This window comes from Geotrypetes seraphini, chromosome 3, assembly GCF_902459505.1.
Source record: "Geotrypetes seraphini chromosome 3, aGeoSer1.1, whole genome shotgun sequence".
NCBI lineage: Eukaryota > Metazoa > Chordata > Amphibia > Gymnophiona > Dermophiidae > Geotrypetes > Geotrypetes seraphini.
In genome coordinates, this window is record NC_047086.1 from 22353803 (window position 1) to 22368570 (window position 14768).

The 14768-nt window shown below is 41.7% G+C and overlaps 1 protein-coding gene across 2 annotated transcripts in view; it reads left to right on the forward strand.

Moving 5' to 3' along the window:
- The window catches only part of LOC117356395 (cytochrome b5 reductase 4), a 96734-nt gene extending 87147 nt beyond the window's left edge, over positions 1 to 9587 (forward strand). For both annotated transcript variants that reach the window (XM_033935546.1, XM_033935547.1), the window contains 2 exons: positions 7577 to 7741; positions 8672 to 9587. In XM_033935546.1, coding sequence (XP_033791437.1) covers positions 7577 to 7741; positions 8672 to 8726 — 220 coding nt within the window. In that variant the 3' untranslated portion in view covers positions 8727 to 9587. The remainder of the gene's footprint in view (positions 1 to 7576; positions 7742 to 8671) is intronic.
- Positions 9588 to 14768: the final 5181 nt, after the last annotated feature.

Sequence of the window (14768 nt, forward strand, 5' to 3'; positions counted from 1 at the left end):
GCTTTGACCTCTTTGAAAAACCCTGGAATAGGAATGATAATTAACATTTTCTATGCGTACAGTGTGCGTTGTGTTTTTTTTAAATTTTATTGTTGGTAGATCATTTTGACTTGGTCATTTTAAAAGTAGCTCGCAAGCCCAAAAAGTGTGGGCACCCCTGCTATATACCATACTATGCCATACCTTAAACTGTTTCAGACAAACTACTGGACATGTGGTAGGTAATGCATGGGTGTACTCGGGTGTGGCGTGCCAACTTAAGCTTAAATTTATTTTATTTTCATTTTTATTTAAAGTATTACATTATTTCTTAGATTTTTTTTTTTTTTGCTGGTTGCTTGAGAGTTCTGGTTAACAGAGAGTCTATTGTATTGTTGTAATGTAATACACTTCTCCCTCGTTATTCGCGGGGGATAGGGGCAGAGCCAGACCACAAATGGCGAAAAACCACGAATATCCGGCTCTGACCCACCCCCACCTCCTTTCCGCCTTTTCCTGGCATCCCGGCCTTACCTGGTGGTCTAGCTGGTTTTTGGGGCAGGAGTGATCTTCCTACACTCCTGCCCCGTGCAGATAGGCATTAAGAAATGGCTGTGAGGAGTTCCCGTAGTCTCTCGATAGACCACCAGGTAAGGCCGGGATGCCGGGGGGAAGACAAAAATATGGGTTTTTTTCCCTCCTCCCCCCCCAAAAAAAAATCGCGATTATGTGAAATCGCGAGTAGGGAAACCACGAATGGGAAGGGGGAAGTGTAGTCTTAGTTTAAAATATTAATACACTCCTCCCTCCGTATTTTCGGGGATCAGGGGGCAGAGCCAGCCGCAAATACTGAAAATTTGTGAATAACTTTTGGGCCGCCCCCCTCCTGGGTCCCAGTGAGAATCAAACTCACAACCTCAGTGTACTGAAGCGGGTGCTCTAACTACCAGACCCCACTCCTCCACTTTGGAAGCCTTAAGCTTTTTCCAAAAGAAGTCGTAATAGCCAAATCCTTGTTTTTCTCTTTTTACCCTCCTTTTACTACCAAGGCCATATAACGAAATAACATTAAGCTACCTTCAATCCCACCACTTATCAATAACTACATTGATGTCTTAGGCCACGTTAAGTAGAATGAGGGGGGGGTGCCTGCAACCATTCTGACCCTGCACGATGACGCACAACGTTCCCTTCCACACTATCAGATCTGTGCACGCCTGCTTGAGGGCTGACAGAAAATGGCGAGTTTGTGTAAAAGCCAGCAATGTTCCATCAAGAGGCGCGGCTTTCGGCAGGTGGTGGCACAAGCTCATTCACAAACTATAGGCCAGATTGTAATGTTCATTGGTCACGCAAGGCGGGAGGGGAGAGGTGATTCTGGTTTTAGGAAATCGCAAATAACCAAAATTGCGAATCCTAAAACCACGAATCAGGAGAGGGAAGTGTACTGTATACACTTGACTATAAACCAAGATTTTTTTGGACAGAAAAAAGTATCAAATCTTGGTTTATATTTAGGCCTACCCTCCCTCTCCTGTGATCCAGCATTCCTGCCATTCTCTCCTTTCCCTGAGGTATGGCGACCAGTGCAGTACTGCGTCCAGCACTGGTTGCCATACATGAAGAAGGACACAGTACTACTCGAAAGGGTCCAGAGAAGAGTGCCTAAAATGGTTAAGGGGCTGGAGGAGTTGCCGTACAGTGAGAGATAGGAGAAACTGGGCCTCTTCTCCCTTGAAAAGAGGAGACTGAGAGGGGACATGATCGAAGCCTACCTTACAACCTTGACTGTCCAGTGGTTACTGGGGCAGGAGTGATCCTTCTGTGCTCCCTCCCATGCGTACTGAATGGGTGGTAAGGGAGGAAAGCTGCTGCACATGGGGGAAGAGAGGAAGAATTGTTGGGGTGGAAGAGAAGATGGGATAGAGAGATGAAACAGGTAGAAAGGGGTAAGAGAGAAATCCTTCATATGGTGGAGGGGAGGGAGACATGCATGGAGAAGAGAGGGAGAAATGTTGGACAGAGGGTGGAGGGCAGGGAAAGATAGTACATAGGAAGAGAGAAAGAAAGGTTGCACATGATAACGGAGGGAAAGAAGGGAAAGATGCTGCATGGAGGAGAATAGAGAGGTTTGATCCAGGGCACAAGGCAGAGAGAGAGAGAGAGATACGGTAGACATTGGGAAATAAACAAATGTTGGAAATAGCAGTTGAAGGTAGAAAAAAATAATTTTATTTTCTATTTTGTGATTACAATGTGCTAGATTTGAAATGTGTATCTTGCCAGAGCTGCTGTTAGACAGCGAACATGAGCTAGGACCTAACAGGGAGAGGATTGGAGAGGGCAAAGGGGGGGATGGTGGAAAGTCTACAAATAGCCCTTTATAAAACCGTAGCGTGGTTTTTAGCGTCGGACACGGCAATAAGAGCTCATAGAATTCCTATGAGTGTTGGAGCTGTTACCACCATGGCTGGCGCTAAAATCTGTGTTACGGATTTGTAAAATGGGAGGTAAACCTGCCAGGACGTTTGAAAAAAGCACTAGCAGCTGCCCTGGTGGTGGCTTCTCTCTCCAGTGGCAGCTCTTGCAGAGCACGCCTGGACTTCTGTATTGGGATTAATTTATCTTGATATTTTAATTTGTTCCTTTTTGAGTCCTGAGGTTTTTTTTGTTAAGCTTATGTTATTTTGAAAACTAAAGCAGGAATTTGCAGCCAAATAAAAATTAAATAGCTGAAGGTGCATTTGGAGGAAAAATTATTTTTTCCGTCTCTTATGATTAGTGCTTATGTTTGTTGCATTGAGATAAACAGTTCTCTTAACGGTATGAAAATATCAATAATGCTAGAATATAAACATTTTATAGGTGTTCTAAAACAGAGCTTTTGGTAAATTTCATTGTTTACCCTGAGGTGCAGTGGTTAAAGCTACAGCCTCAGCACCATGCGGTTGTGGGTTCAAACCCACACTGCTCCTTGTGACCCTGGGCAAGTCACTTAATCCCCCCATTGCCCTAGGTACATTAGATAGATTGTGAGCCCACCAGGACAGACAGGGAAAAATGCTTGAGTACCTGAATAAATTCATGTAAACCATTCTCCTTTGGGAGAACAGTATAGAAAACTAACTAAATAAATCCCTTAACAATTTTAAACAGCAGGTGGCAGCATAACAGTTAAACATTCTAAAGTCACCTATGTGTGCTGTGACTAGGAAAATGCTGTGTGTGGGAAGAGGGAGGTGAGACTGTATTTGTTTGGACTATGTTCAGAAGCTGTGGCTAGTTTGCGGGGACTGACTGAGTGTTCAGGTGTACAAACAGTTAATCGCTTGAGCAGAATGAAGCTGCTGACCTCATACTAAAGGTGAAGTGTGTTACTTATTGGTGGAAGGGCACTGCTACTATAAAGATGCAGAAGGCTTCAATGGTTGGCTGTCAACTATTCTGAAAGGCTTAGGGAGCTGGTGCCACCTGAGTAGGAACCTTAAAGGGCTTATGCTGTGTTGCTATGCAGCATGGGAGCTCAAAAGAGCAAAGCCATTGAAGTGAACAAGGCAGCAGGGAAGCTCTTCCTGTTCTGAGAGGGCCATTGAAGAGGCCTTTGCTAATAATTGTAGACAGAGGCTCTCATCTACCTTACTATCTATCCTGGTTCTCCAAGATCTCGCTCTGGTTCTGTGGTCTCTGAAGTCTGCTCTGCCCACTAACTCCCAGCCACTCCCCCTGGAGCTCTGATTCTCATTTTAAAAAAAGGTGCTTACAAGTCTATAGCTCACTTCCTTCCTGTTGGTTTTTTTTTTGTGGGGACATTGCTGCCTGGATGTCTCACTGCCACGTAAACCTGACTGAATATGGCTAAGACCAAGCTTCTTATCTTTCCACCTAATCCCACGCCCACCTCCCGGTTCTCTATTTCTGGGGGCAACACACTCATCTTTCCTGTCTTGCCTACTCACAACCTCGGGGTCATCTTTGACTCCTCTCTCTCTCTTTCTCCGCTCAGATCCAACAAACTACTAAAGCCTGTCGCTTCTTCCTATATAATGCTACCAAAATCCAACCTCTCCTCTCAGAGCATACTACCAAAATCTTTATCCACATTCTCATCACCCTTCGCTTAGATTACTGCAACTTGCTTCTCTCAGGTCTTCTGCTCAACCATCTCTCTCCTCTTCAGTCTGTCCAAAATTCTGTTGCACAACTTATATTCCGCAAGAGCTGCCATGTTCACATTACCTCTCTCCTCAAATCACTTAATTGGCTCCCCATCCATTTCTGAATACAGTTCAAACTCCTCTTACTGACCTAGAAGTGCATTAATGCGTCAGTCCTTCAATATCTCCTCACTTATCTCCCCACTATGCTCCCTCCTGTGAACTCTGTTCATTAGGTAAGTCCCTCCTATCTGTACCCTTCTCCCCCCACTGCCAGCTCCAGACTCTGTCCCTTCTATCTTGCTGCACCGTATGCCTGGAACAGACTGCCTGAGTCATTACATCAAGCTCCATCTTTAGCAGTATTCAAATCCAAACTAAAAGCTCAATTTTTTGAATCTGCGATTACCCTCAAAATGGCTGCTATGACCCCTTGTGGCAATTTCATGAGATTGTCTCTAGAGATCATGGCAGCCATTTTGAGAGCAGAGCCAGCATGAGCAAGAGCGACTGAGGATTACTCCTACCCTGACTACACTATTAGAATACCAGAGAGTTGTAAGATAGGCCTGAGAAGGAGCTTCTACAGGTGGGCAACTCCTGTTCAGAGGGTAGGGGGAAGGAGGGAGCTAAAAAGGAGAAAGTTCAAATTTTTGGCTTCCACTAAAAACATACACTCAATTTTGGCTGAAATTGAAGTCATGATTATATCCTTTTGGTCAAGACTGAAACCAGACAGGAAAAACGGATTTGAGAGTCAGTTTTGGCACCGTAACTGAAACTGAAATTTAGTCGGCCTCTAACCATTTTTTTGCAGTTGGTCTATGGCTTCAGATCTTTCGCCTCATTGTCATGCAAAAGACCTAAGCGTAGTTTCTTCTGAAGACCTTTATCTATCTGTAGAGCACAATATCAGAATTGAGTTTTTTCCACTTGCCTACTGCTACTTTCCATTGTGTTGGGATATCTTTCCTCCTTTCCTGTATTTAGGAAAGCTCTATCCATCTTCTATTTCTGTACTCTTCTGTCAGTTTATTGAGACCTGTTGTAAGAACTCTTAACCATTTTTTTCTCCAGGTTAAGCTGAGTTCTCTTTCTACTCGCAACTTGATTAGTTTCTCTGTAATATTCCCAGCCTTCATAATCTTTGGGATAGGTTTTATTTGTCAAGGGCCGGTGAAGATCTTTTCCCTTTCTAGTGCAGTGATTGACATTATTACTGCACGGAGGTCTGAGGCTCTCCCCTCATTCAGATGTGATGTGCATGAAACTTTCAATGAAATTGTGGCATAAGTAAATCATATAAGTGAGAAAGTTATAGGAGTTGAACTGCTTTGCTGTATCCCATAGGTTCGGACACATCTGATACGGACAGTAAGGAAAGAGAAATTGGCTTGCCTGATGATAATTTTCTTTTCTTTAGTCTCATCAGACCAGTCCAGAAACCCTCCCTAGTTGAATATTATTGCACTTGCTTCTGTTCTGTTATTTCACAGTTTGAAGTGTTTCTATCTTGTAATTCCTCAAACGTGTCGGATTCTGAGGCAGCTCCTGATCTATTTTGAGAACTGTGTGTCAGTACAATGGTAGTGTGTTGGAAAAGGCAATGAACGAATACAGTATTTGACTGGAAGTGTGAAAATGAGCACCATTGTTTGAGGGGTAAATCGCACAGAATTGTTTTGTTTTTCTGTCTCCATCCACTGCTTGTCAAATATAACCCATTGGTTCGGAACAAATCTGGTAGGACTATAGGAAAGGAAATTATCAGGTAAGAAATAATTTCTCCATTCTCCCCACTTATTGGGGGTAATTGAAATAAAGTGTAAGTTTATAAAATGTCATGGTAGTAGTAGAGTTGTTTTTTTGGTTTGGGTTTTTTTTAACGGGTGATGGAAATATAGCCAGATTGTATTGTGGTTTGGAACACCTGGCTTTTTTTTTTTTTTTGCTGAGTTTTTTTTTTTTTTTGCTCCAGTATTTTTTTGTAATGTTTTAATTTGTGGTGTCCATGCATTCATGTCATCCTTATGTTTGGAGCATTATTACGTTGCCAAATATGTCGTTCTAATTTCTGTAAGCGTTTCACTGCCTTTTTATCCTAGCCATAAATGAATGTTGTACTCTTTTCAGTCTCTGTCCATGTGCAGCATTTCCTCTCTCTCCGGGTTATGGATTTCATGTATAACCAAAGCATTTTACATTTATTACATATAGGTACTTTCTCTGTTCCTGGGTCAGTGAAGGGTTAAGTGACTTACCCAGGGTTACAGGGAGCTGGGAAATGAACCCAGGTTCTCAACCCACTGCACTAAACCATTAGGGTACTCTTTCAGTCTTTTTCTCTTCTTCTCCATCCATATCCAGCATCTCCCCTCTCATTTCCACTCCATGTTCACAATCCCCCTGCCTCTTCCCTTCCTTTTTGTACATCATTCCCTTTCCTCCCTGTCCAGCATCTCTTCCTCATGCATTTATATATTAGAATGAGTTTAAGTGGAAATCTAGCTGATACCTTTCCTGACATTTCTGAGAGTTGAGAATTGGGAGTGGACAGCCATCATTTTTGAACTAGAGTTAATGAAATACACTATTACTGTATATACTTGAATATAAGTCGATCCGAATATGTCGAAACCCACCCCCCCAAAAGGAAGAAAAAAAATAAAAAAAATGGTTGACTCGAATATAAGTCGGGTGGATATTCAAGTGCCCTGCCCTGCCAGGCTCTGCACCCAGCCCCCTCCCTGCCAGGCTCTGCACCCAGCCCCCTCCTTGCCAGGCACTACACCCAGCCCCCTTCCCTCCCTCTCCTGTCAAGCACTGCACCCTGTCCCCCCTCATTGCCCTGTCCTCATACCTCCTCTGCTGAACGCTGGCAGTCCAGAGGTGCAGCGGGGCAGGAGAGAGCTTTCCGCGCTCCTGCTCCACTGCTAACTCGGTCGGTGGTGGCTGCCGCAAGATCAGGTTTCTTCTGCCGCTGAGCGGCACCAAGCAGGAGCGCTCTTTGATACTGCTGCTCAGCGCTGAGCAGCTTCTTGACTGGCTCCCTTGAATTCTAGCTACCACCTTCTGATAAATCTAATCCCTTTGTATGCTATTAATGTTTTGTATTTATGTGCTGTTCTTTTTGTAATTATATAATATACAATCTTAAATATTTGGCACATTATGAGCCAACCTATGGCCTTCTTAGAAGAGGGCAAGCTATAAAAGAAAAAAATGTAGCGTAGTGTAATTCAATTTGCCTTTTTATTAAAATCTACCATTCAGCCTATTTCTTGCCCCTTTACTTTTGCTTTTTTTGTCAGGAAACCATTTCCTATTTATTTCTAACACTGATAGAACCGATTACTAACCAAAGGTTTCTGTTTTTTATTTTCATTTAGCTCATGCCTTCTCTCAGGTAACTCAAAGTGAGTTTTTGTTTTTTCTCTCTTCAGGTTTGAAGTTCAGTTTATTCTGTCGGAGCCAAGAGATGATTGGACGGGGAAGCGGGGAAATATTTCATTACATCATCTTTCCGAATTTCTTAAAAGAAGTCATGAAGACTCGAGGATGCTCGTTTGCATTTGTGGGCCAACCGCTTTCACTGGGCAAGGAATAAGGTAGCTTTCAAACAAGTTTGGCAAAAGTTTCAAAATTACACGTTTATTTATATGACTGGATCCTTTTGGGTTGATCGTGGAGTTCCGTGGAGTTCTAGTGTCTTTTCATTATGTCAATAGAAAAATGAGTACAATATAATGTTCTCTAATCTAATCTTCCATTTGTGAGTCGCTCATACCTATACAGGTTCAAGGCGACAGATCAATGAGGAAGGGAAAAGGAAGGAGGGGAAGAGAACGTGGAGAGATAAGAGGAGGGACTTAGACATAAGTAATGCTATATAGATAGTTCTCAAAAAGGTGAGTCTTCAGGTTTTCTCTGAATCTAGTGTAGTTTGTCTCTTTCCTGATAGCACTGTATATGCTGGAAATATGACTCTTTTTGACCTACATTACTTAAAATAGGAAAGCATTATATCGGTAATGAAATAGGGGACATCAGATTTAATTTGAACATAAGTGGCGGCAGTGGGCAGCTAGCAGACATAGGCTCTGAACAGGCTTGTTCGCAGCCTGTTCTGCCAGAGCTTCTCTCTGCCGCATCATCACTGATGCAGCAGAAGGAAGCCCCGGCGGGGCAGGCCGCGATCAAACCTGTTCAGAGCCTACGTCTACTAGCCGTCCACTGCTGCTGCTGCTTTAGGAGGCCCTGGAGATATGCCAGGCCTCGGGGGGGGGGGAGGGGGGACTGGGAAGTGCTGCATAGGGAGATAGGAGGGAGAAGAGAATTGAATCAATTCAATAGGCTGAATCAAATCAAAAAATTTTTCCCTGAATCAGGCAGCATTACTAGGAGCTCACCATCTATACAGCCAGGATCAGATTTTTATGTTGTTTTGATTACTAATCTTTATATTGATCAAAGTTGCACTTCTCTTTTCTCAAGAAAGAACATAGTATAGATTGATTTTTTTTTTTCCCCCCTCCCAGGTTTCTGAAGGATCTTGGTTATTCCGAAGAGGAGATTTATGTCTTTACAGAATAGAAACCAACACGGAAATATCCAAGAGAGATTATCCGTCTGAAGTCATCTGCAAGTTTAAACTTGAACATCAGTGAAACCTGTATGTTATACTATGTTCCACCAATTTCTCAGTTTTGATAGGAAAATAATTGGATATATGGCTTATAAATTAGGAACATAAGAACTGTCATACTGGGACAGACCGAAGGTCCATCAAGCCCAGAATGCTGACATCTCAAGCTCTTGTACTCTGTGTCAATTAGCTGTAATGGAATAATTTCACTCTAGAGTATGAAAAAAATTTTGTTTCTTTTCATGTCTTCAGCAAGACAAACAAAGCATTTATGTCTCCTGTGGTATATCATATAACTATGTAAAAGGGTTGAAGCTGAGAGAATCTCTGAACTTTCTTTGAGAAATGCTATGCGAAAATTCTTTGGTTCAGTTTCGTATTCCAGTCCCAGATCAGCTAGGGATGCTGCAGAGGCAGTGTTCTCAGTCCTTGTGAAGGAGGGAAGTCGGTCATTGCAAGCCTATCGTTGCAGAGTTCTGGAAGGAGCTTTTGCCACATACTTAGGCAACAAATTCCAGAGTTTAATTACATATTGAGTGAAGAAATATTTTCACTGATAACATGGACCTACTGAAGCTTGAGGAATGGTCTTGAATTTAACAGCTAAGATTTAATGCAAGGTCATGCATTTGGGCAGCAAAAACCAGAGGGAACGGTACAGTCTACGGAGATAGGAACTTTTATGCTCAAAAGAAGAGTGGAACTTGGGTGTGATAGCATGTGATGATCTTAAGGTGGCGAAAAGGTGACCGTGAAAGCTAGAAGGATACTTGGGTGCACAGGGAGAAGAATGGCCAGTAGGAAAAAGGAGGTATTGATGCCTCTGTCTAAGACTCTAGTGAGTCCTCATTTAGAATATTGTGTACAATTCTGGAGGCCGCACCTTCAAAAAGATATAAATAGGATGACGTCAGTCCAAAGGAAGGCAACTAAAATGGTCAGTGGTCTTCGTCATAAGACGTATGGGGACAGACTTAGATATCAATATGTATACTTTGGAGGAAAGGTGGGATAAATGTGTATGAGGCGAGTCTCATTTGAAAGGAAACTGAAATGAGGGGCATAGGATGAAGGTCAAAGGAGATAGATTCAGAAGTAACTTCAGAAAACACTTTTTCATGGAAAGGGTGATGAAGACAGAACATGCATCTGAATTCAAGAAGGCTTGGATCCCAAGGAGAGGAAGGAATAGTAGATGTCATGGTTAGATAGGCTATATGGTCTTTATATGCCTTCATTTTTTTGTATTTTTCTATGTTTCATTGCGTGTCCCTGGTCCTATTTTCGGAAAGAGTAAAACAGGCGATTCACATCTACCTGTTCCATTCCATTCCGTATTTTATAGACCTCTATCATATATTCTTTCAGCTATCTGTTCTCCAAGCTGAAGAGCCCTAGCCTTTATAGCCTTTCCATCCCCTTTATTATTTTCATTACCCTTCTTTGTATCATTTCTAATTCTGCTATGGGCAACGTACAATTAATAGCTTAACCTGGGATGCATGAAATTGGATTATAAGAGATCAGTGATGATTTTGGTGAGTTATGGGGCTGAGACCTTCCCTGTGTGAAATGGGTCACCAACTAAGGACTCTTTTTTTTTTCTGGAAAAGCAGCTTAAAGTATATATGCAAAACAAGTTTCACTATGAATGCATTTTGAAAAATAAGGTTTTGGGCTAATTTTGACAAGTTCTGATATCCTTTTTTTTTTTTTTTTTGAGATGCAGCGACCAAACGTGCTGCAGAGGCAGTGTTCCTAGTTCTCTTTGCTTTCTTAGCTACTGCTGCTACACACTGAGCAGAGAGTTTCAATGTATCGCCAACAGCAGCTAGATTATTTTCCTAGGGGTCACTCCTAATGTGGAACTTTACATGATGAAACTAAAGTCTGGGTTCCTCTTTCCTATGTGCATCACTTTGCATTTGCTCACATTAAATGTCATCTAGCCTCTAGTCCAGAAGCACCTCTACAGCGACCAAACTATATAAAAAAGGGGGAAATATTCTCAGGTAGTGGTGAATGGAGCTAATAGCACCAGAACTGAATTCTGGTTCCAGCGAGCTGGAAGATACAAAGGATCAAAAACAAAAATTGCTGGGTGAAAAATAGATTTATTTAAGCCATTTGCAACAAACTTATTGAAGATCATTTGTAATAATAATAATAACTTTATTTTTATATACTGCGTTACCACAAATAGTTCAGACTGCATACAAACAGCGATATTACAGAAGGCAATTCAGAGATACATCAACAAGGATATGAAATTATACACATTTATCAAATAGATAAGTTTTAACAGTTTCTAAAAGTTTGGTAAGAAAATGCATTTAAGATAAATTCACTTAGGCATTTATTCTATTTGCCAGGTTGAAATGATAATGTTTTATCTACCGGTAGGAACCTCTTGTAGATACAACCCTTCAGAGATGGAAAGGAGAACAGGTGGGCACTACGTGTACTACTGGTAATACCAGCAAAATCAAAATGATGGACCCTATTTCTGTGGAATTGCAAGATAAATTCTTAGGTCAAGAGTTATGGAAGAATCACGTAATGGTCAGAGCATTGGACTGTATTCCAGGAGATGTCCTTGACCATGAATTCCGCACTCGCTTTCTCTCTGCCTCAAGGGCCTTGTTGAAAGTGAATCCTTTGTCTTAAGCTCTCTCCAGTTAACAAATATATATCTAGGTGCTCATTGTCAAAACACATACATTACATTACATTGCATTACTGATTTCTATTCCGCCTCAACCTTGCAGTTCTGGGCGGATTACAAAAGAGACATCTGGACATTTCCAAGATGATTACAAAGAGACTTTTGGACTTTTTCAGAAGAGTTACAAGAAGAAGAACATTTCCAGAGGAGTTACAAGAAGAATGGTGTAGTATAGTTTAGGAAATGGGATATGGCAAGGAGGATTGGGCTATTCCAGTGGATATACAATTCAGGATGCTGTACAGATAGGATATAGTGCAGTTTCAGTATATATGCAATTAGGGAAGCAGTTGACAAGCTTGGGCTTTGAGAGGAAGGGTAACTGGTGAAGAAGGGAGGATGGGGGAGTCACACTGAGGGGAATAGACTTTGTAGGTCTGTGTGCTTTCAAAATAAACCTCTTTGTATCATGTGGAGGGCCATATTCTATATGATGTCTAAATCCGATTTGTAATACATTTTTTTATTATAAGAATATCAAAATACAGTGTGAATTATGACAAAACACAAAAACAGAAGCATTAACAGTACACACCAGAAAAAGAGCCATGGGGTATCCAACAATGCTTACTCTCCAGTATATGACTTAAAGACACAAAATAACCCCTTTTTCCCACAAAAAGAAACACCATCCTCCCTCCCACCTCCCTACCTCTGAACAACCCAAATAAAAATACTCCCCCCCCCTTTCTAAAGGCCTGAGATGAAAACAGAGCAGTCCTGGTTTACCCCAGTTAAGAGAAGGCAGGGAACCCCCCAAGGCCACTCCCTCACACATCCTCTGGAGCTACTATCTCCTGCCAGGAGATGTATTTAGTAAATCCGATTTTGGACATTTGGCGGAAAATGTTCAAAAATCCAGCAGTGAACATGACCATTTTCAAAACAGGAAAACATCGTTTTGTTTTGAAAATGGCCATTTCTTAGATGTTTTGGTGCTCGGTGCACTTATCTTTTTGAACCATTTTGGGGGGAAAACCCCCATCCAAAAGAAAAATGCACACAAGCAAGCCACTGGAATCTAGGAGGGGGACAGCAATCTTAGTAGACTGGCCACATACACATCCCAGCAGAGCAGTGGGGCACCTTAGGGAACACTGCAGTAAACATCACATAAAAAGTCCCAGGTACATATCTCACCCTAACCCCCTTATACTCGTACAAACCACCTAAAATCTATTGTACACCACACCAATAGCCCTTATACCTGCTGGTGTCACCTATATGTAGATACAGTAAGTTTTGGAGGGCCAACATTCCACTACAAGTGTACTAGTTAGAGTGGGATGTGGGCCTGGGTCTTCATCTGTATACTCCACTTCACCAGGAACCTGCTTGCAGCTCTAATAGGACTGGCCACATCATCTGAAGCTGTCATTCAGGCTTTGAGGATTGAAATGGTTTGATGACTAGAGAATGACACGGTGACAAAATTCATCACCGTTCCCGTCCCCGCGGATAACCGCGGGAAATAATCCCATGTCATTTTCTAGTGTCTATTTCAACCTCAGTCCTTCTACACCAGCATTCTTCAAAGCAAAGCTTGCGGGTCAGTGGTTGTGGCCATTCATACTCTGATTCTTCCCTCTCTCCTTAAAGAATGACATGAAGATGGTTTACCGCGGTTATCCACGGGGACGGGAACGGTGATGAATTTTGTTACTGTGTCATTCTCTATTGGTGACCACTGAGAAGTAAAGTGGAGTCATGCCTTAATTCCTCCAATGGTCATCTGATCAGTTTGGGTAGCCTTTTGGTACTTATTCATTATGGAAACAGCCAATTTTTGCCCTGGAAGTTTTCTACGATGTTCCATTATTGCAGAAAAACATCCAACTCATAAGCCCTCTTGAGATTTAGACTCACTGTAGATGAACAGCATAGAAAACAGTCTATAAAATGGGTTTCAGAAATAACAGTAGGGATGTTTTGGTGGGAAAAAAGTCCATCTGCTCCTTTATGACACTTCTTGGATGTTTTTCTGTTTTGAAAATTAGCCCCATACCGTTGTCAAAATTATACTATCTAAATAATGAAGAATCAAGTTCATATGCAAGGTGAATATATTAGTATAATTTTTTTATAACGATATTAAAATATTACATTTTACAGTAAATAATGAAGCAAAACAAGAAGTTAACAATCCAGCTATTGTAAGGTATTCAGATACATATGCATATCACTCTATTTTAATAGGAAGTCTAAAAGTTTTATTTTTAGTCTACAAATAAAACCATTGCTGAGGTGCTTGACCAAAATGTCCATTTCATGTTAAAACTATGTGTGAGAGAGTTTAAAGGTGTTTTCATGTGCCTCAGTACCAGAGATAACAAATATACAAAATTCTGTCACCTAATAAAACAATCTACATGCAGAGAATAACAAAGAAAGTAGCTGTCTTTAAACCACAAGAGAGAAACAAGAGGTATTGCTGCAAATGAGAAAAACCTACATGTGATGCAAAGAATCTTCGAAGATTTTGTTTCCATGAGGTTTGAAAGTATCTGGAGCAAACTTTTGTGTTTCTTATTTGACTAATATTTTTCATATTGAGGTTTGAAAGTATTTGGAGCAAACTTTTGTGTTTCTTATTTGACTAATATTTTTCATATTGAAGCTGTTTACTATAAGCTCTCTTGACAGAGGTTTGTGTGCATTTGTATTAAATACTTATTTGCTGAAAGACTATTAACTAGTATTATGTATGCCAGTGATTCTTCTCCATCTAGTATTGATTGTGTACATTAGGACAGTGTCTTGCAAACTTCTGGAAGCCATGGCATACTAAACCCTGTGCTGCGGCTGGAAGAAAAGTCCATAGTCTGTTATAGAGAAAGACATGGGGGAAGCCACTGCTGGCCTTGGATCGGTAGCATGGAATGTTGCTACTCCTTGGGTTTTGGCCAGATACTAGGGACCTGGATTGGCCACCGTGAGAAAGGGCTACTGGGCTTGATGGACCACTGGTATAACCCAGTATGGCTATTCTTATGTTCTTACGTGAGCCAAGTATAGGACAATCAAACCATTCCAACATACTGATGAGGTTGGCTCTGAGGCATTATCCCAGGACAAGCAGGCATGATATTCTCACATGTGGGTGACGTCATCTACGGAGCCCCGATGCGGAAGCATTTTCAAGCAAACTTGATTGAAGATTTAAGTTTGCTCTGCTGCTCCACGCATGCGTGCCTTCCTGCTCCACTAGGGGGTGCATCCCCTCGTGGTCTCCAGTTCAAAATTTTCCGCGAGCCTAGAAGACGTG